General features: G+C 42.4%; 1 protein-coding gene across 1 annotated transcript in view; it reads left to right on the top strand.

The window, feature by feature from the left end:
* Nucleotides 1-23,358, top strand: part of NCEH1 (neutral cholesterol ester hydrolase 1) — a 60,413-nt gene that overhangs the window by 19,261 nt on the left and 17,794 nt on the right. Inside the window, exon 2 of the mRNA XM_043992831.1 lies at nucleotides 21,247-21,475. Within this exon, the coding sequence (XP_043848766.1) occupies nucleotides 21,247-21,475 (229 nt within the window). The remainder of the gene's footprint in view (nucleotides 1-21,246; nucleotides 21,476-23,358) is intronic.

Here is a 23,358-nt window from a genome sequence, read left to right as displayed (position 1 = left end):
TGCGGGGCAATGAGGGTTAAGTAACTTGCCCACGGTCACACAGCTAGTAAGTGTCAAGTGTCTGAGGCCAAATTTGAACTCAGGCCCTCGTGAATCCAGGGCCGGTGCTTTATCCACTGCGCCACCTAGCTGCCCCTCTTAACTCATTTTTACCAGCATTTGTTAAGCATCTAAGTATCAGGCACTGAAGAAACGACTACAAAATAAAAGCCGGTCCTTGACTTGTGGGAGCTGTTGGTTCTCTTTTGGTTCCTATATCACCTACACTTGCAGCGTATCCACCCCCACCCCCTGGCCCCTGGTGAGCCACCCCATATAAGAAGGGAGAAAAAGGAGGCGGGGCAAAGCAGATCATCCATTCAGCCAACACATAAAATAAGCGGTGGTCTCCCTCCGCAGAGAAAGGAGGCGGATGCTTTCCCACATCTCTTCTTTGGAATCGAGGTCTACTTACCTAAGCTTCAGTTTCGATTTCTTTCCCTTTTGTGTAGGCCGTTTCATTTATATCGTCAGTTATTGTACATATTGTTTTCCTGGTTCTGTTTACTTTGTATCAGTTCATATAAACGTAGAGAGATCATTTTCTTTGTGGGGGTTAACAACATGTACCCCGGTAAATAAATGCAAAAATATATACATGGTCGGGGGTAGCTAGGTGGCACAGTGGATAGAGCATTGGCCCTGGACCTGAGTTCAAATCCAGCCTCAGGTACTTACTAGTAGCTCTGTGATCCTGGGCAAGTCATTTAACCCAAATTGTTTCCCAAAAAACCCCAAAGATATGTGCATGTATAGTAAAAAATTTATATATATATACACATACATATATGTGTTTGTGTGTATTGTTTGCCTTCTATATATATATACATAAATATGCATATGTAAATATATGTATATCAATACATACGCATACAGGGAGAGAGAATGTAAATTGAAATATTAGAATGAGAAGAAAGGGCCAACACATGGGAAAATGAGGATACACATGTAAGAAGTTTATGAGCCTTGAAAGGAGCTTAAGAATTGCAAAGGTCCAAGTAAGGAGAGAAAGCCTAGGCATGGGAGACAGCCTATACAAAGAAAGGGAGGTGAGAAATGTGGGATATTATGTCTAGGGAGCATTAAGTTGGTCAGTTGGGTTAGAACAGAGAGAAAAAATGAGAAGCTAATAAGAAATAAGCCTAGTAAGGTAAGCTAGGATAAGATTATATTAGGCTTTAAATATCAGACAGAGGGGTTTGAATTTTCTAAAGGGAGCTATGAAGGCTTGCTTGAGCAGGGAAATGGCATTATCATTTATGTATGTGTGTGTGTGTGTGTGTGTGTGTAAGTGTATTGTGCATGTATGCATGTATATATTACTGCTTTAAGAATATCCATTGGCCAACCATACAGAGGATGTATTGGAGAAGGAAGTGATTGTCCTATAAAAGACATAAATGTGCTGCATCCTTCCCCCTTACCTACGTGGGGATCCAGGATGCTTTAACTCTATGTAAATGATTCCCAGATCTTTATCTGCCTCTAGTCTTTTGCTGCAATCCCATATCACCAACAGCCTTTGGGACATTTCAAAAGTAATGTTCCCCAAATAGACTGGATTCCTGCCCCCCCAACCCTCTTCACTTATAACCTAACCTGTTAATGTTGAGGCTACTACCACCCTTTTAGTCACTGAGTCTCACCACTTTATTCTTGTCCTTGCCCTCCTCTTCTCTCCATCACCTGGAATATCCAGTTTGTTGCTAATTCTTGTCATTTCTACTTTCACAACAATATCTCTTGAATTTTCTTCATTGTTTGACTCATATACCCACCACTCTAGTTCAGGTCCTCTTCACCTCTCTACTAGACTTATTAGCTTTATTTTTTAGTTAAAATTTTTATTTATTTTTAATATTCATTTAAAATATTTTTGAGTTTCAAATTCTCTCTCTCCCTTCTTTCCCACCCATTGTGAAGGCAAGAAACATGATATCAATTATATATGAAATAATATAAAACATATTTTCACATTATCCATGTTGCAAAAAACCCCCAACGAACCCAAGAAAAATAAGGTGAAAAATTTATGCTTTCATCTGTATTCAGACTCCATTAGTTCTTTCTCTGTAGGTGGATAACATTTTCATTATAAATCCTTCAGAATTGTCTTGGATCATTATATTGATCAGAATAGTTAAGTCATTCACAGTTGATCACCATGCAATATTGCTGTTGCTATGTATAATGTTCTGGTTCTGCTCACTTCACTTTGCATCAGTTCATAAAAGTCTTCCCAGGTTTTTCTGAAATCATTTTGCTTATCATTTAAAAAAATAAGCAATAGCATTATTTTTAGTTTTCACATTCATTTCTATAAGATTGTGAGTTCCAAATTTTTCTCCCTCCTCTTCCTTTCCCTTTGCAAGGAATCTGATAGAGGTTATATATGTACAATCATGTTAAACATATTTCCACATTACATCATCCTGATGCATATCTTGCCACTGGACTCAGATGGCTCTGGAGGAGAGAATGAAGTTGGTGACCTTGCACAGCCCTCTCTCACTTAAATCCAATTCACTGCAAGTGAATTGGTCTTCTTCAAGAAGGAAGGATAAACAACAACAATCCCACATTAGTCATGCTGTGAAAGAGGAATCAGAACAAAAGGGAAAAACCACAAGAAAGAAAAAACAACAAAAAAGTAAAAATAGTGTGTTTTGGTTGCATTCAGACTCCATAGTTCTTTTTCTGGATGTGGAGAGCATTGTCCATCATGAGTCTTTTGAAATTGTCTCGGATCATTGTATTGCTGAGAAGAGCTAAGTCTATCACAGTTGATCATCACATAATATGACTGTTACTGTGTACAATATTCTCCTGGTTCTGCTCTCTTCACTCAGCATCATTTCATATAAGTCTTTCCAGGTTTTTCTGAAACCACCCTGCTTATAGCATAATAGTATTCCATCGCAATCATATACCACAACTTGTTCAGTCATGGGCGTTTTGCTCAATTTCCAATTCTTTGCCAATGCAAAAAAGAGCTGCCATAGATATTTTTCTTAGATCTCTTTGGGATACACACCTAGTAATACCATTGCTGGATCAAAGGGTATGAGCATTTATATAACCCTTTGGGCATAGTTCAAAATTGCTCTCCAGGACAGTTGGATCAGTTCATAATTCCACCAACAGTGCATTGGTGTTCCAATCTTCCCACATCTTCTCCAACATCTATAATTTCCCTTTTCTGTCATATTAGTCAATCTGAGAGGTATGAGCATACCTCGCAGTTGTTTTAATTTGCATTTCTTCAAACAATAGTGATGTAGAGCATTTTTTCACATGATTGTTGATAGATTTGATTTCTTCTGAAAACTGCCTTTATACCATTTGACCATTTTTCAGTTGAGTAATCAAGATAATAAAAAAATCAAGACAAAAGTTTTGTATTCTTATAAATTTGACTCAGTTTTTTATATATTTGAGAAATGAGGCCTTTATCAGAGAAACTAACTTTTAAAATTTTCCTCTAGGTTTTCTCTTTCTTTCTAATCTTGGCTGTATTAGTTTTATTTGTGCAAAACTTTTAAAATTTAATGTAATCAAAATTAGACATTTTATATCCCATGATCTTCTCTGTCTCTTATTTGGTTGTAAATTCTTCCCTTATCCAGAGATAATTTTACCTGACAGGTAAAATTTTCCATGCTCCCTTAATTTTCTTTATGTCTAAATCATGTACCCATTTTGACTTTATCTTGGTACACAGTATGAGATGTTGGTTTATACAGTACCTAGTTTCTGTTAAACTACTTTCCAGTTTTTCCAACAATTTTTTGTCAGATTCTTATTCTTATTCTTATTCCAAAAACTTAGATCTTTGGGTTTATCAAACAGTAGGTTACTATGGTCATTTACTACAGTGTACTGTGTATCAAATCCATTCTGCTGATCCACTATTCCATTTCTTAGCCACTATCAGATTGTTTTGAGGATGACCACTTTGTTATATAGTTTGAAATCTGGTCTCGTTAAGTCAACTTCATATTTTTTTTAATTGATTCCCTCAATATTCTTTTTTTTTTTTTTTTTTTGGTTTGAGGCAATTAGGGTTAAGTGACTTGCCCAGGGTCACACAGCTAGTAAGTGTCAGGTGTCTGAGGCTGGATTTGAACTCAGGTCCTCCTGACTCCAGAGCTGGTGCTCTATCCACTGCGCCACCTAGCTGCCCCATCCCTCGATATTCTTGACCTTTTGTTCTTCCAGGTGAATTTTTTGTAGCTTTATAAAATAGTTGTTCGTAGTTTGATTGGTATGGTTTTGAATAAGTAAATTCATTTAGGTTGAATTGTCATTTTTATTATATTGGCTCAGCCTACCCATATGCCATGAATATTTTTCCACTTGCTTATATCTGTCTGCAGTGGCCATCTAATTGTATTCCCTTGTATCCCCTTTTTGCACTTCAACTCATCATCCTCTCAGCTGCCAGTGTGATCATACCATGTTACCTCCCTTTGCCACCCTTTCCCTAAACTCCAGTGTCTTCCCATTACCTCTGAGATGAAACATAAAATCCTAATTTGGCTTTTAAAGTTTTCCAGTCAGGGCAGCTAGGTGGCGCAGTGGATAGAGCACTGGCCCTGGAGTCAGGAGGACCTGAGTTCAAATCTGCCCTCAGGCGCTTGACACTTACTAGCCGTGTGACCTTGGGCAAGTCACTTAACCCTAATTGCCTCACCAAAAAAAAAAAAAAAAAGGTTTCCAGTCTTTATATACTTAATTTCCTTCCATGCACTTGATAATTCAGCCACACAACCTTCCATGGGTGCCCTTTCCTAGTGCCCCACCCCTACCTCCAACTCCTAGAGCTTTACCTTTTGTCTACTTTTCATCTACTTTTGTGTGAGCCCTGTTATTTGCATGTTGTCTTCTGCCTTGTTATGCATTCTTTACGTGCTAGTACTTTCATTGTAAGACCTTAATAAATGCTGTCTGCTTAGAGCCCTTAAAAACGAGGGTGCCATGTCCCAAACTGTGACCTAAAGTGGACACTAACTCAACAGCTAATAATTAACAAGAATTTTGCTTGCTGCCTTGCACTGTGGTTTGAGCTTAACTCACACGGCCCATGGCTCTTGAATTGGTTTTGTTTTTTTAAAGCTGCCTCGGAATCTTGAGCAGAATTGAGAGGTTTGTGAAAGAAGGGCCAGAGCCTCTAGCATCTGATCTTTCTTCTTTCCTTTGTTATTTTACCCCTCCCCTGCCCGGCCACATCAAAGGCCTAGAAGGGCCGGGAAGGTGCCAATAGGCATCCGTGAGAGGAGTGTGTTAGAGGGGGAGGAGTGGAAGAAGGGACAATCCCTTTCCTTTGCTTGGGTGACAGGGATTTGGGGCTGCTCCCAGATAAATCTGCTTCCGGGCTTTTCTGTTAGCCCAGCAGGTGGGAAGGTTGCTTCTCTGAATAGCTACCCACTGGGGCTCTTCTTGGGGAAACCAAAGAATAAATGAGTAGATTGGGTCTAAATCTGAATGTCTCTGTTTGCCATGGGGAAATGTTGGAATACAAGGAAGGAAAAGGAGGTACTTGAGACAGAACTATGTTTTTAACTTGAGTGTGGTGAACTGGAAGGTCGTCCTGTCTTCTTAGGAGGTATATGGTGGGCAAAAATGTTTTAGAATTGTCCCTTTTAGGGCCGATTTATGAACCGTAGAAGAGGATCGATCTTAAGACTGCATATGATCACATTAAGGGAGGCAGCATTGTCCAGTAGAAAGAAGGCTGACTCCAGAGTCGAGGACCGGGGTTTAAATCCCTGTGTGACCTTGCTCAAGTCCCTCAAATAAACCAGTTGGACTAGATGGATTCTGAGGTCCTTCTAGTACTAGCTCCATGATCCTGGGGGGATGTTCTGACTTTGACTCAATTTGGTGGCCCTACCACCTCCTTTCTACCCCTCTGACCATAACAGATGACCCATCTCTTCTCTCTGCCTCTCCCTTTCCTCCTTATTTCTTTCCCTTTTTACACATTTTGGGGGGACTTGAGCTGTAGTTTCATTGGTATGGGGAGCTCCCAAGGTATAAGCTCTCTCTACCAGTGCAGATCATTATCTTCTTTGCACCTTCTAGCCTTAGAGAGAGCATTTGCCTAGACTGGATCCCTGAGAAGTTAAGTCCGGGCACTTCCTTTTGGTGAGAGATGGTAAAGTTGAGAAGGGTGGCCGGAGGGTGTGGATTTTTTTTTTCATGAAGAGATTTGACCTTAGGTCAAAAGTCCAGAACTGGAGAAGAATCAAAAAATGCAAATTTGCTTTTCTTGAACTGGGGCTGTGGGCTGGGGTGGGACAGCGAAGAGACAAGTTCTCTAGGGTAGGGCTGATGGCCCTACCCTATTGTTGGGACAAGGAGTTAATGATTAATTATAGGGAGGCTAGATGGTTCTTGGGGTAGGTGACATGATTCAAATGAGTGTGTGTGTGTGTGTTTAACTGGGTTTGGGAAAAACTAGTAGAGTAAGAGCAGAATTTCTTGGATTTATTTCTGGGAGGGACTTCAGACATCATTGAGTCTGTCAGGGGAAACAGGTGGGGAGGTCGTTAGGTGCTCCTCAATAAAAAATTACATTTTCACACACAGTCCAATTAGAATTAAAGTGATCTTTTATTTGGTGCTAGAGAATGTGACTGAGGGGTAAGTCAGAGACTTCACCCCTGGGGAGGAAGACTCAGAAACATTCTTCTCCCAGAACAGAAGGAAAGCAAAAGCTTTTATGGAGGATAGATGGGGTGTCCACTTGAAAGCTGGAAAGTTCCCTTTTAGGGTGGGGTAGGGAAAGCTTGGATGCTTGTCATATTCCGGAGAGTCGAGGGGGATTTTTTGAAATGATGGTGGGGTTATCTCTGTCTCCTAGGTCCAGTCAGATAGTAGCCAGGGTCAGGTAGTAACCACGGTCAGGTAGTAGCCATGTCTAACTGACTTTCCTGTTATAGAATTTTATTTCCCCTTACTTTTTAGGTCTGTCTATCCTGATATCTAGTTGGTCAATCTAAACTTTGATAGTCCCTTCATTTCCCAATATGTCTGTCCTGTTATCTGGTCATCTTTGGTTTTGCTTCTCACAGGAGAATCCTAAGCCCCATGTCATGTCCAGCCCTCTGATTTTATAGGTAATTGAGATGTAAGTTGGCTTGCTTGGAGTCACATAGGTAGCAAATGGTGGAATGTTGGTATTAAAGGGTGACACTTTGTTTCTAGGGGAATCCTAGCATCATGAAAGGGCCTTTTCAACTTCCTGACAGCAAATTCCTAGGGAAAATTCCTCAGGTAACAATGAAGAATTTTGAAAAAAGTATAGGGGCAATAATGTCAGGAGAAACTGTAGAGGCCTTCATCCATTGCATGGATGCCCTGAATGAGTTCCTGTTGAATGAGATCATAGCTCTATTCAGAATAGAGTAGTTGGGGTTTTGAATCATGTATTTTCTCTGTAAAGAGGCAGTTAGGTGGCTAAGTGGATAGAGCACAGGGTGTGGAGTCAGGAAGACCTGAGTTCAAATCTAGCCTCAGATACGAGCTGTGTGACCTAAGGCAAGTCACTTAACCTCTGTTTGTCCAAATCCACTGGAGAAGAAAAGGCAAACCACTCCAATATCTTTGCCAAGAAAACTTCATGGACAATATGGTCCATGGAACCAGGAGGAGTCAGACATGACTGAACAACAACAAAATTTTCTCTTTGGGTGGTATGAAGAGGGAGTAAATTGAAAGGGGTGGAGCAGCTAGGTGGCGCAGTGGATAAAGCACAGGTCCTGGATTCGGGAGGACCTGAGTTCAAATCTAACCTCAGATACTTGACACTTACTAGCTGTGTGACCCTGGGCAAGTCACTTAACCCAATTGCCTTAAACATTCGGGCCCATCTCTAGTTGTTCTGATATATATCTTGCCACTGGACCCCAATGGCTTTGGAGGAGAGAGTTTGGTGACCTTGCACAGCCCTGCCTCACTTAAATCCAATTCAGTGTAAGTCATGACATCACCCTGATGTCACAGTCCTCCTCCAGAAGCACAAACACCAAGTGTGATGTTGAGTGAATAATGTCACCTCTGTGCACTTCAGTTTCCTCATCTATATGATGGGTGTGCTTTTAAAAATTATTCCTGGTTACTGTATTTTAAAAAATTATTGCTACTTATATATTAATGGCTTTTGCACCCATTTTGGCAGTAATAATTTATTATTTATTAATAACAGTAAAGAATTGACCACTTGTAACCCTAACTTCAGAGCCAAGGGAGAGAATCCAGGAAGCCGAGAAAGGGCAAAGAGAGAGCAAACTAGGCTGACCCTGATGTGGCCAGGGGTTTTATCCTCTTTAGATAGAGGTGAGTCATTATATATTGATCTAAGATAATGTCATTCAGTTCCATGGATTGAAATGACTTGAGGGTGGTCTAAAGATTATACAAATTCTGGCTAGGTGTGCTTCTTCTCCTAGCTAAATAAAAGAATCAGTCTGCATTTCCTTTGTTCCCCTGGGCTCATCCCAGGCAGGAATTGAATTTTCTGGGGTGAGGGGGAGAGAGCAAATAAACTGATGTCTGGGTCTTCTCCTAAAAATCCATTATTAATAATTATTTTCTCACATAGGGGTTTGGACCAGATGATCTGGCTTAAGGTTAAGTAAGGAAACAAAAAGGGAAAGAAGGGAGATAGTAAGCATTTATTACCAGGCACTTTACAGATAGCTCATTGGAAACTCACAGCAATACTGAAAGGTAAGTGTCATTATTATTCTCATTTTTATGGTGAAGAAACAGAGGCAGAGGTGAAGTGATTCACCCAGGGTCATATAGCTGTTTTCCAAGGCTGGATTTGAACTCAAGACTTCCTGGCTCGAAGTCTAGCAATCTATCTACTGTGCCACCTAGCTGCCTGAGGTGTAAAGGAAACTTGTTACATCTTAAGGCAGTGAGTTTCGCTTTAGGATGGTTCAAAAACAGGGGTTTTTTGGATCTTATATCAAGCCATAAATCTGCTTCTAACAGCTAGTCAGAATCTGAGGTCAAATTTGAACTCAGGTCTTCCTGACTCCGGGCTGAGGGTTCTATCCACTGTGCCAACCAGGGGCCTCATGATGATGCCTGATACCAAAGGGAGATGAAGGAAAAGGAAGGGATACTGAATTTACCACTGTATCCTATACTCCTACCTCTCTGCTTGCTTTTTTTTTTTTTTTTTTTGGTGAGGCAATTGGGGTTAAGTGACTTGCCCAGGGTCACACAGCTACTAAATGTTAAGTATCTGAGGCTGGATTTGAACTCAGGTACTCCTGAATCCAGGGCCAGTGCTTTATCCACTCTCTGCTTGCTTTTGAATCGGCATCCCTTCATCTGAATTCCAATGGGTGGGAATTTTCCCAAGAAGCTCTCCATGCATACAGGTTTCCTGTAGGAAATGAAAGTGTTCACTCACCGGATAATCAACCATCAATTAGAACTAGTGAGCAACCACTCAGCTCTTTGGAGTTCACTTGGGTCAGATCATAGCTCTGGAACTGAATGGGATCTCCATAGTCATCTGGTCTACCTTCCACCCCCTTGCTTTACAGATGAGGGAGTGGTATGACCACGCTTAGAAGCCAGGCTCTCCCACTCCAAATTTTACTCAGTTTAATACTGAGGATATGGGCTGGAATCAGCCTGACCTTTGCCTGTATATTTTTTTTTTTTTAGCGAGGCAATTGGGGTTAAGTGACTTGCCCAGGGTCACACAGCTAGTAAGTGTTAAGTGTCTGAAGCCAGATTTGAACTCAGGGACTCCTGACTCCAGGGCCGGTGCTCTATCCACTGCGCCACCTAGCTGCCCCTGCCTGTATATCTTAAAGCATTGAGCACAGACTTCAGGGCTGTCCTAGCTTCTAGGAATTCTTGGTGCTGTCACACAATGCATTTATTGATTGATTGATGGATGGATTGGGCAGTGAGGGTTAAGTGACTTGCCCAAGGTCACATAGCTAGTAAGTGTCAAGTGTCTGAGGCTGGATTTGAACTCAGGTCTTCCTGAATCCAAGGCCAGTGCTTTATCCACTGTGCCACCTAGCCGCCCCCCAATGTATGCATTTATAAGGCATGTGCTTAACACTGTTACATACTATGGGACATAGAAGAAATAAAAGCCTTCCCAGGACTCCCCTTTAGCTTACAGTCTGTCTGAAGTGGGAAGGACCCGTGGATGAGTGATTATAGCTCAAAATAGCACAAGAGATGGGCATGGGATTTTTAATAAGCTATTAAGGTCACATGCCAAAAGTTACCTGAGGTTTTGAATGAATGTGTTAGATTGTTGGGTGTGTACATGCTTGCTAATTGAAGTGAAGGCATCTGCCTGCTGGTAGAGAGCGATCTTTCTGGGCACTGGGTACGGGTGCCAACCACTCCCACTATTGTGTCTTAGATCTATAGACCAAGGGAACTTTGTTTATGCTGTTAGGAGAAATCAGCTAATCCTCTTTTTCCTTTTCTTTGGGCATATTTCCCACACCCTATTTTTTTTTTCTTGCTTGTAAAAAAATGGGGTGTGGCAGCCTCAATACCAGTGTGGCAGGTCTTTGGAATTGCTGTAAATTTAGCAGCATGGTATGGTGGATAGAGATATGGCCTTGCAATGAATACACCTCAGACCCTCTCCAGCAGCACGCTCTTCCTCAGTTTCTTTTTGTTGTCAGGTGGTTTCTCAGGCATGTCCCACTCTTTGTGACCCCATTTGGGGCTTTCTTGGCAAAAATACTGGAGTAGTTTGCCATTTCCTTCTCTAGATAAGAAAACTGAGGCTTAAGTGATTTGCCCAGGGTCACAGAGCTAATAAGTGCCTGAGGCCAGACTTGAACAGGGAAGATGAATCTTCAGGCTTGGCTCTCTAACCACAGATCCACCCAGTTGTCATTTTTCTTTACCTGTAAAGCAAGGCTCTTGGACTCACTGGCTTCTAGGGCCCTTTCAGTTCTAAAACTGAAGGTCCTGTGTGGTGGGATCCTGTTTGCCCAGTTCTAGAGTGTGATGTGGAAAGAGAGTGTGTCATGTGGGAGACATTGATGTTGTGGTTTGTCTTGATAGATTGTAAGCTCCTGGCAGGCAGGGACCATTTCACTTTTGATTTTGTGTTCCCAGGGTATAGCACCAGAAGTGCTTGATTAGTGCTTGGGGATGGAACCGTTTGATAAGATGTGTCTTTGCACTGTTGGAGGGATCTGTACAAACCCATCAAACGATTCCCCTCCCCACCCTCAGAAGTGACTGGCGATCGGCCAGATTTTTTGTTATCTACTGGCTTTGTTTGTTTCCACATGACTCAAGGGCATTTCTAGGAGGAGCTGAAGGAGAGTCTCCCGGGATGGGCAGGCAGGCATGGACCTAATTGTAATCTGTACCATTGAAAGGATTATTTATGTTGGGGAGGTTAGTAGTAGAGAGTCTATATTTTTTACATATCCTTCCCTGAATAATAAAAATAAGAATAACTTACATGGATATGGATATAGTGCTTTTAAGGGTTTCAGAGTCTTTTACAAACTTTATTTCATTTTTATCTTCACAATAACCCTAGGAGATAGGTGCTATTACTATCCCCACTTTACAGATGGGGAAACTGAGGCTGAGAGAGGTTAAGTACCTTGCCTAGGGTCATAAAGCCAGTAAATGTCTGAGGTAAGATTTAAACTCCCATCTTCCTGACTTTAGCTCCTGTATTCTATCCTCTGTGCGGCCTGAAGCCCTATGTATTTCATCACAGTAAGGAGATGACCTCGGGATGTTGAAGGTCGTACCAATGGTGTTTAAGCCCTGACAGGTCTAGCCAACTTGGAAGTGCCACAATTATAGGTCCAATGGGCTGAGTGTCTGCTATCTGGGGACCAACCTAGGTGTAGAAAGTTTCAGCCGCAAGGGGATGAACATTTTTTTTTTTAATCCTGGCAACTCTCCAAGACCATCTGATAGGTTTTAGATAGATTGGGAACTTTTGGCTACCCCACACTGATGAAATCATAGCCACTTGAGGTGTTAGAGAACTGGAATATGGCCATATTGCGTACATTATATGTCGCTGCATTAATATTTAGAAAAGGCAGCATCCGATTTGTTCCCCACTGGCCTTCACACGTGCAAGATTAACTCCTCATTCAGAAGTCGTCTTGCATCATGAATTTCAGAAGTCCGATGAAGGACAGGAAAAGAAAAACCCTTTCTGCTTGCTGAAGCTGGGAATTTTGCTTTTTTCAATTTAGTGCTTATACATCACCTTTGATTAGAATTCATAAAAATAAAACATTGACTAGAATTCCTAAAATCCATATCAGCCCCTGACACAGGGGGAGCCCTGCCAAGTCAGCCCAGACATTTACTAGCTGTGTAACACTGGACCAATCATTTAATTTCTCTGGGACTTACTTACCTTACTTGTAAAATGATGGAGTTGGGCTCAGTTGACTCTCAGTCTCTCCTAACTCTAAGTCAGGTCGGGGTGCCTATATAGGATTGTGGAATGTTGGGATTTATAGATGGAGGGAACCTTCAAAGCCATCACCTCTAATCAAAGGCAGCTTTGGTCTTCCTTTGGGAACGCACATAGGTAATATAATTTTTATAGCTTTCTTATGGAGTATATAGAGTATAGAAACAGGAAAGGGAGACTGATATGTTCTTTTTCCCCCCATTCCCAAGAATGATTCCCTGCAGAATAACCTATAGATTAGACATCTAAACTCTTGAAACTGGATGTAAATGGAGGGTGAGCTATGTTAAGCTTGGCAACAGAGGGTAGAGTTATGAGAGATGGTCAAGATTTGCATAGGGGACACATTTTGGCTTGATGACAGTCAAGTCAAATAAGCAAGCATTATTAAGCACCCACTATATGCCAGGCACTGTGCTAAGCTCTAGTGGTAAAAGGAATAGCAAAAAGAGTCCCTGACCTCAAGGAGTTCACAATCTAATGAGCAAGACAACATGTAAATAACCATATATCAACAAGATATATTCAGGATAAATTAGAGATAACTAACAGAGGGAAGGCACTGAGGTTTAAGAGGGCCAGGAAAGGCTTTTTGCAGAAGGTGGGATTTTAGTTGAGAATTGAAGGAATCCAGGGGTGGGGGTGAGGAGGGAGAGGATCCCAGGCATGGGGGACAGCCAGTGGGAATGTCAGGAGTCAGCAGAATGGAGGGTTTTGTGGAAGGAACAGCAAAGAGGCCAGAGTATATTGAAGGGAGTAAGATGGAAGAAGCCTGGAAAGGCAGGAAGGGACCAGAGTATGAAGGGAAAATCTTGCTAACAAATAGATGCCATTCCCAAGGGGAATGTGCTGCATTGGGATCTATTGGGCTCTCCCTTCACGGGAGGTTTTCAAGCAAAGATTGGATAAACATTTGTTGGGTATCTCGTCAAAGGCATTCTTGTACGATTGGGCCAGGTGGTCTCCAGGGTCCTGTCCAACTCTGAGGTTCTGGGATGGGGGGAAACAGTGAGCTGATCACACCTGCTAGCTGGTTAGACTAATGGATTCTGTCCTCCCCTTTGCTAATAATGATCAGAGAGAGGTGTTCCTACGTAGGGATATACTGAGTAGATACAAGATGATTTTGGAGGGAGGGCGTCAGCTCATGGGCTCATCGGGAAAGCTGAGCCTTGAAGAATACTAGGTGGTGAGGAGGGAAGAACATTCCAAGCATAGCCAGTACCCATCAATTGGCAAATGAATTTGGGCATATGGATGAGATGAAATGTTTCTGTGTTTTAAGAAATAATTCATATGATGAATGCAGAGAATCTTGGAATGGACTGATCAAGAGTCAGTAAACAGAACCAAGAAAATAATAGGCAGTTTGACTACACGACAGTGTAAATGGAAAGAAGTGACACCCCCACATCAAAAGTGAATGTGGTGAAATTACAAAGAACAAGTACGGCTTAAAAGGAGAGATATGAAAAGACACCTCCACTGCACTCTCCCAAGAGTGGCATATTGCACCAGAAGTTTTTGAGTTATCGAATACCGATTTCTCCTTTCCCTGCTTTTTTTTGTCTTTAAAAACATTATTTATAATATAGGCTAACTATTTGGGAAGGGGAGGAGGGGAGAGAGAATTACTGAGGGAAATTGTAATGAGAATCTCTCCCAAGATAAATTTTAAAAAACCACTTAGTTTTAAAACAAAAACATGAGTTATGGAGTGCTTTGTATGAAAGACAGTCAAAAAGGAATAAAAAAGCCAGTTTGGCTGGACCAGAGAGTTTGTGGAGGGGAGTGCCACAAAGTTGGAAAGGTGGATCAGAGTTCAAATGTTTGTCCTGTGTGGTTTTGGGCAAATGACTTCCCCTGCTCCCTGGGACTGTTTTTTCTCTATGAAATGAAGGGTTTCGCTAAGATGACTTCTTGGGTTCTTTCCAGCCTTAAATCAACAGTTGTATGATTCTTACCTTGTAAAACTCTACCAAGTTTGCTGCTTCTGTAACCCTTTCCCTGAGATTGCTGGACTCTCTAGTGGGGGGGGGGGCAGGAGGGAGAAACAAAAACTATCAGCCCTGCTCTCCTAAAGGCGATGGACCCCTGGTGCACAGTCTTGGCCTCACTCGGAGGATTTGTACCGGGAGGTGACCAGATGTCGGAGGCTTTTGTTTTTGCTTTAAGTCTTGTGTGTGACCTGTTACTACCTGTCGTTGATGGGTTCTGTGAAGCAAGGTAGAGAAAACTGGTATCAGGACCAGTTGGCATCAGAGGGATAACATTAACAATGGATAGTCCAGGGGGCGGCTAGGTGGCGCAGTGGATAGAGTACCAGCCCTGGATTCAGGAAGACCTGAGTTCAAATCTAGCCTCAAACACTTAACACTACCTATGTGACCCTGGGCAAGTCACTTTTAGCCCCAATTGCCTCACCAAAAAAACAAAAACAAAAACAAAAACAAAAAAACAAAACAATGGACAGTCCAGCTACAGGGGTTCTAGTGGGTGTGGCTTTTTAGAAACCCTGCAACATGTGGGGAATATACCTGGGCCACCCGAGCTAAAAGCATCTCTTGTGAATGACTATTGCTGAACTAAGGTGGCATGTTGTCATTTTAAAAAAAAATTACCTTCATCTTAATCTTCTTTCCATTTGTAAAAATTCTAAATTTAACAGCAAATAAAATGAGCATTTTCATATACATGGTAGAACAAAAGGAGATGAAGGAGGATTGGATGCGAAGCTGGGAATCCCTTTTATATACCATAACTTATAAAGTAATTTGCAGTAACAAAAGGTTTGTCTCCCTTATTTTTAGTAAGGAAAATGTGACTTTTATTTGAGAACATGCTGTGTGGGTACCTAGTGTTTTCTTGTATACATCCCTATATACATGTGTGAACCTATCTATATATAGGTACACATATGCATATGTATAAGTATATACAAATGTATAAATGTATGTACGTGTATATCTATGTATACGTGTATGTATCAGATGATCATGAGAAATATATTATAAAGATAGACTTTACTGAAGGTTGAGATGGAGGGAGAGGTGTCAGCTGGGTTCTTAGAATCCAGATTGACAAACTTCTTGCTCAGGTGTGACTTTGGGTTGCATATGGCTTTCTCAGGTTTGAGTGCTTTACCCCAGGGCGTAGGGAGTCTGGTGATGGAGAGACCTATGGACCAAGATCTTTCCAATTCAGTGGGCAGAGTAGTGACTTAAGGTTAGAGTTGGGGGCATGCTTGGGGAGATAGGAAAGGGTCAGCAAGGCAGATCTTGAGGTCATGGGGCTACACTTGACTCAGGTCAGAAGAATTCTCCACCTTTAGAGGGCTTCGATGAGAAGCACAAACAGGACATGGCCTTGGTTTCAGGAACTGGATAGGACCTTGGGGTCATACAACACTTTTCTTTCTCTCTTGACATTTCTACAGGGAAGAAAAAAGACAACCTTAAATAGTAATGCTTATACTGAGGGCTCTGGGAATTCCCCTCTTTCTCAAAAAGACCTGTGTTTTACTACCTGAAATTCTTCCAGTTAGTGACTAATTCGGATTTTATTGAATCAGTGTTATGGTAATGGAAATCATCTTTGCAGTCATCAAGTCATGATGTGATATCATGAAAGAGATCACAGCATTTGGAGTTTAGAGGCCCTGCCTATGTCATTTACTGCCTCTGTGACCCTGGGCATTTACCTTGTCTACACCTCACTTTGGGGCTTGGAATAGGTGGCCAACAAGGTCCCTTCCAATTCCGAAATTGTATGATTTTGTGGTTCTGTACCTCTCTAATGCACCTGGACCTGGGATTCCGTTGGTATAGGGAATGTAGGTCTGCACCTTCCCTGAAACTTTAAGTCTTGAAATACATATTTGCATCAATATCAAGCCAGTTGCTTCACAAAGAGAACTAGAGATTTTTCTCCTGAAGATTTTGGAAAGCTCTTGGTTCACTGGGGATCTTCTGGGAATATGTCCTATCTAAACTTTGTCCTCCCCAATGAAGAGCTCTCTCTGTAGTCTGCATGGTGTCAATATTTAGTGAATGAATGAATGGCAGAATTTGTCTATCTTTAGCATCTCTTAAATATGAACTCATCCAAAGGTTTACTGCTTCATGATCATCTTGCCCTGAGAGGTGACAGTTTCATCCTCGTTTTGGGAACCTTTGGTAATAGGTTTCTTTTTGTAGTTCTTTCCCAAACACCCCTACAGAATCGTCTTGTCCATCAGTTCTCCCCCCCCCCCATCAGTTCTAAATCTTACTGGGATGGAGCCTGGATGGGTAAGAGGATTGTATGAATACATAAAGTAGGCTACCTCTTTGATCTCAGTACTTTCTCCTACCCCTGGGGAGCCCAGAATACACCCTAGAGGCATATGCCCTAGTCCCCCGCCCCCTGCTTTATTTAGTCATAGTTCTTTTTTCCTGTTGGATATTCCCCTTTTGGAAGTGGAAGGCTGATCTCCACATGGGACCCAGAAAGAAGGGAGTCGGTTCCTCTTCGTAGATCTTCTCTTGATTTTTCATACTTTCTGTTTCATCTTTCTCTTCTCCCTCCCCGTGCTTCTCATTGCTAAAGCTTTTCTCATGAACTTTTTTTGTAACCAAGAAGCCTTACTAGGCATGATTCTTCTTGCAGCGACCTTTTAGACAGTGATTAGAAGCCTTTGTGAAGTTTCAATTCATTATCCTTTGATAATTTAAAAATATCCTCCCTTCCCTAAAAGTGCCAGACATTGAAATTTTTAAAAAATCATCAAGCTAGTTATTTCATAAGGGGAACTAAAGGCTTTACTTTGATTTTGGTCCACCCTTGGTGTACTGGGGATACCCTGGGGTACAGATTGCAAAACCAGACTTGGAAATCACCAACCTCCCCATCAGCAGTTTTAGTCAATAATTAAGTAAGCATCCTCAGAGTGTTAAATTTGGTCCCAATTGACTGAACATGTGATGATAAATAATAAGGTCTTAATAGATGCTTTATCTGTATATATGCTAGATGTGGTGCTAAGTGCTGCAGATGCCCATACAAACAAATCACAAGATCCTTTCCCTTTCAATGGAGGAAATGGGGGGAAAGCCATAGGGTTTAAAGGGGGAAGAGGCTTGAGGAAGCAAAAAATCCTACCCTCTGATTTTTTTTTAAATGTTTTGTTTTGTTTTGTGAAGCAATTGGGGTTAAGTGACTTGCCTAAGGTCACACAGCTAGTAAGTGTTAAGTGTCTGAGGCTGGATTTGAACTCAGGTCCTCCTGACTCCAGGGCCAGTGCTCTATCCACTGTGCCACCTAGCTGCCCGAACCCTCTCATTTTTATTTATTTATTATTTATTTTTTTTTAGCGAGGCAATTGGGGTTAAGTGACTTGCCCAGGGTCACACAGCTAGTAAGTGTTAAGTGTCTGAGGCTGGATTTGAACTCAGGTCCTCCTGACTCCAGGGCCAGTGCTCTATCCACTGCGCCACCTAGCTGCCCGAACCCTCTCATTTTTAAAAATGGAAAAGCTGAAGTGTCGCCTAGTGTCTGAGGCGAGAGTCAATCCAAGGCCTCTTAGCCTCCAAATCCAGGGTGTATACACTACATGCATAGAAACATACGCCACATGAACACCCTGTTTTTTCGATGCTTGTTTCTGTAATATATTATCCAAAGTACTTCTAACTTTCCTTCTTTAGTTCTGATTTTCAACTTTTGGATTTTTTTTTTCAACTGGGCTTGGTGGGGAATTCCTACCACTAAAGATTACCTCCTTGTCTCCAATTTACAAGCTTAGATAGTTGCCTTGCCCAGAATCTCACAGCCAATGTGTGTCAGGGATGGGCCTGGGGTCCAGGTCTTCCTGACATCAAGGTGAGTTCTGTATCCATTCTGTCTCACTGTCTCCTGCCATATGAAATGTTCACTTACGGACTTTCAAAACAGCATTTCGTTAAAGTTTCTCTACTCAAATACAGAAACACTGAACTACAAAAATATTGAGAAGCTAAAAATTCCTGCCTTTTTGTTGACTGTAGGTGCCACCACCTCAATTTATAGGACTCTATGTACAGTCTATTGAAAAGAGAAGAACAGAGTAAACGACAATGGATCAAAGACCTCAGGGGCCCACATCTCTGTGACACTACATTGTTACCCTCTTTGCAAACCATGGCTGGGATAGGCATGAATGAGGATTTCCTAATTAGGCCCAAGTTTAAAGTTTTAAGCTTCTGCTTGTTTAAGCAAAGGCATTGCAGTTGAGCAATAACTTTTCTGACCCAAGATTCTTGTTCCGTCTGTGGTCAATTTTCATAGTTCCTCTAATGCGTTGGGATGACTGTCTCCAAGTACCCAGTCACTTTCCCGATGATTCCTCACCCTTTCTCCTTCAAAGAACTGTGGCCCTTTTCTGATGAGTTTTTAGAAACGTCTGCTGCCATAGCCACTACTTACAACCCCAGATCCATAACCACAATGACCGGGACTGTCTGAGTTCCTTCTGCCCCAACCACCTCCTTTCACGGGATCACAATTTGATTGCTGCCGCCCTCTATGAGCAGCATAATTGCCAAATATCCTCCTTCACTGTAATCATCACATCCTCCCACACCACCACCATACACACCTACCTCCTTGGTTTCCACATCCTTGTCTAACAGCACCGTAACCCCTTCCACTGTTGGAACCAGCAGCATCTCCATGGTTACCACCTACTCCATTAAATCCATTAGGTCCACCATCTCCCCCTCTGTAACTGCCTCTGATCACACCACAGTAACCACTTCTTCCACCAGAGTTTCCCCTACAAAGTTTTTCAGTCTCCTCCTAGAACCCAGGCATGGAATTGCTGGCGCCTCCTGCACAACCCTTTTGTGAGTCAGTAGACTGTATCTCTTGCTTCGAAAGGACCTGTTAATACTGTTTCTGAACGACAATTTCATCTACAGCACCGTGGTCATCAGAAGTGACAAAAGCAAACCCTCTCCTCCTTCCACTTCTGTGGATTCAAGCTTGCTTTACTTTCTACTCCATAGCATGTATTCCCTAAACTGGATTACTCCCCGTCCTTCGTTCTTGGCCCACCCCTTCTGTCTCCACAACTTTGCTTAGATTAGCCCCAGTCTTGACAACAGACTCCTCCCTCGTCTCTTTCTGAAGTTGATGCCTTCCTTCGAAGCCCACCTGAGATGCCGCTTCTGGCCAGAAGTCCTCTCTGACCTCACCAAGGGAAAGGGACCTTCCTCTCCCCTAATTCTCCTAGCACTTGTCAGCGGGGACTTAAACTTTATGTCTGTTATTCTCCCCTGTGCCCCTCCTCCTCCAGGAAGCCTTTGCCAATCCCTCTGAATTCCGGGGCTTTCCCTCAGCTAGGTGAATTCCTGCTTATCCCGTACACAACTTGTTTATACATATTTGCTTGTTGTCTCCCCGTTAGATTGAGAACTCCTTGAGGACAGGGACTGTCCTTTGCCTTTCTTTCTATCTCCAGTGATTAACATAGTGCCCAGCACATAGCAGGTGCTTAATAAATGCTTTTTGAACGACTGACTGATTGTTTCATGCTTATTTGTGCGTGCCTCCCATCTCCTCCTCTCCCCACCTCTGCCCCTATCCAACTCTAAGCTCTGTGAGGGCAAAGATCTATCATTTAAAAAAATCTTTGTATTCCAAGTACTCGATCCAATGCTCAGCACAGTAGGCAACTTAAGAATGTTTGTTTATTAAGTTTTTGTTTATGAAAATTGCATTCTTGAGAAAGGCAAAGGCTTGACATTAGATAATTAGGGAGTGACTAACATCACAAAGGATAGTTAACAAACAACGTACAAATATTTTTTGGCCTACCTTTGGTGCTTTGAGTGGTGGATGCATGTCCTCTTAGGCAGGGTGCTCTTGTGGATGGACTCCTGGACTTTGGGGTCCAGAGTTTGAATTCTGCCTCAGACACTCACTACCTGCGTGGCCCTGGATAAGTCACCTAACTTCTCTGAATCTCATAAAAGGAAGATAATAATAGCTCCTGCCCCATAGGGTTGTCGTGAGCCTCAGATGAGATACTGTATGGAAAGACACCACATAAATGGAAGCTATTATTTATACCTTTTGCCATTGGAACGTGAGCATCAGATATTGGGGTATATGTGTGTGTATGTGTGTGTTTGTGTGACTTGCGTACACCTTGTAGACATTGTCTGCCTAAAGGCAGTGGATAGAATGAGTTACAGTTAGAGTCCTAAAGAACTGAGTTCAAATCCTGCCTCATACACTTATTTACCTGTGTGACCATGGGCAACTCACTTAACTATCTTCATCCTCAGTATTGTTATCTCTAATATGGGAATCATAATAGTGTCTACTTCACAGGGTTATTGTGATGACCAAATGAAACAGCACACGCTTGCTCAGTGCTTTGCAAATCTCAAAGCACTATATAAATGCTAGTTGTCGTTGTAGTTCCTTCCTGTGTATGAGGCCCGGCCCCCCATGTCCCCATTGGCACTCAGTAAATGAGGATTGAATAAGCACCAGTGTTGGTGAGCTTCTGTTAAAATCGATTATGAATGGGGGTTGAGCAGTAGATAAAGCACTGGTCTTGGATTCAGGAGGACCTGAGTTCAAATCCAGCCTCAGACAATTGACACTTACTAGCTGTGTGACCCTGGGCAAATCACTTAACCCTCATTGCCCCACAAAAATTAAAAAAAAAAAATCGATACGAACATTTCTCTTGAATCTTCTGCTTTGCTTTTCAGAGTCATCTGATCCAGTACGTGGGCCTTACACACCACCTCATCGCCCTGAATTTCATCATCGTTTCTTTCGGCAGGAAAAGCGCGTGGTCGTCTGCCAACGTCCAGATCACTGATACCGATTTTGACGGCGTCGAAGTCAGGGTTTTTGAAGGTTTCCCAAAGGCCAAAGAACCACTGAAGAGCGGCGTGATTTACATCCATGGAGGAGGATGGGCCCTGGCAAGCGCAAGTATGTTTTGGGGGGGCAGCTATGTGGTGCAGTGGATAGAGCACCAGCCCTGGAGTCAGGAGGACCTGAGTTCAAATCCGGCCTCAGACACTTAACACTTACTAGCTGTGTGACCCTGGGCAAATCACTTAACCCCCATTGCCTCACCAAAAAAAAAAAGGAAGGAAGGAAGGAAGGAAGGAAGGAAGGAAGGAAGGAAGGAAGGAAGGAAGGAAGGAAGGAAGGAAGGAAGGAAGAAAGAAAGAAAGAAAGAAAGAAAGAAAGAAAGAAAGAAAGAAAGAAAGAAAGAAAGAAAGAAAGAAAGAAAGAAAGAAAGAAAGAAAGAAAGAAAGAAAGAAAGAAAGAAAAGTATGATTTGGAAACCCCCTAATGGCTTTGGATGGAATTTGTCCAGGAGGGGTCTTGTTAGTTTCAGTGGTTTGGGTTTTTTTTTAAGAACTGTCTATAGGCTGTGTCAAGGTATCTTCCATGCCTTGAGCACAATAAGCATGAACCTCTTGATCATATCTAAAAACCATTTCCCCCAAATAAAACTAATTATAATAAACAAAACATCTACCATCTATTTCCCTCCAAAAAAACAACTATCCTAAACTCTGAGAATATCACGGTACAAGAGAAATGCTCCTGGATTTAGACTCAGTGGGATTTGAATCTTGGCCTGGCTGCGAATTAATCTGTGTGATGTTGGGCAGGTCACCCGGTTTGTCTGGGTCTCGGTCTCCTCACCTGTAAAATGAGAGCATTGAATTTCAAAGTCTGTTCCGGTTCCCAATCTCTGGTTCATGCCCTTTCACCCTTCCTTTTGGACTAGATGGCTTCTCGGGCCCCTTCCAAGTGGAAATCTACGATCTCAGCCCCAGACTGAGCCCAGTAGCCATGGGCGGCGGGGTGGAGAAGGGCAGCGGGGCAGCCTTTCCTGGTGCCCTTCACAGGACTCCATTTGCTCCATGGATCTTATGAAAACTGCCTTGTCCCTGAACCCCAGGCTAAGCTTCAGACAGCACCCTGAGGTCCAAAGCATCACATGGGAGTTACCATAAGCATGTTAAAGTGGTGGTCCGGTATGGGCAGACTAATTTTAAGGAACTCTTTGTTGGACTTCAGGTTATACAAATGACCATGTGCCAGATAGACGAGTACCAAGAATGAACTGGTTCTTACTTGGAAGGAGTTTGTATTCTGTTGAACAAGATAATAAGTATCCACAGAAATAAATACAGCATCAATGAAAAGTGAATCAAGGATCAGCTAGGTGGCACAGTGGATAGAGTTATCTGCCCTGGAGTGAGGAGGACCTGAGTTCTAATCCAATCTCAGACACTTACTAGCTGTGTGGCCCTAGGCAAGTCACTTAACCCTGATTGTCTTAAAAAAAAAAAGTAAATCAATGGTAATAGGCACAAAATAGTTCACTATAAGGTAGTGTGGAAAGAGAGGGATGAGGCAAAACTTCGTGCAAAAGGTAGTACCTGGGCTTCTTAAAGGAAGAGAGAGGCAGTTGCAATCATTGTTAAGCACTTAGCATATGGTGGGTGTCATATAAATGTGAGTGATGATGATGGTGAAAATGAAAATGCATTCCAGTCAGGGCGGTTGGCCAGTGCAAAGGCAGCTAGCCAGAAGGTCTGGCTATGTGGGAGGTGGAATACAAAGGCAGCCAGTGTACCGAAGAACAAAAACAAAAAACAAACAATCAAAAACTACACTGCCCGACAAAGGCCGAATGTGTCAAGGACAGAGTGGGGGCGGGGCGGAGTGCGGCTCTGCAGCTGGCCCTGCGTTCTCCTTCCCAGCCTCCTAAAAGAAATACCCGACTTCCGCCTTTGGGAATTCTGTTTGTGCTAAGAGAAGAGCTGAACCACTGGATTTTATGTCTTAGA

This window comes from Dromiciops gliroides, chromosome 3, assembly GCF_019393635.1.
Source record: "Dromiciops gliroides isolate mDroGli1 chromosome 3, mDroGli1.pri, whole genome shotgun sequence".
NCBI lineage: Eukaryota > Metazoa > Chordata > Mammalia > Microbiotheria > Microbiotheriidae > Dromiciops > Dromiciops gliroides.
The sequence above is the reverse complement of the archived record's forward strand: the minus strand, read 5'-3'. Positions and strand labels throughout refer to the sequence as shown.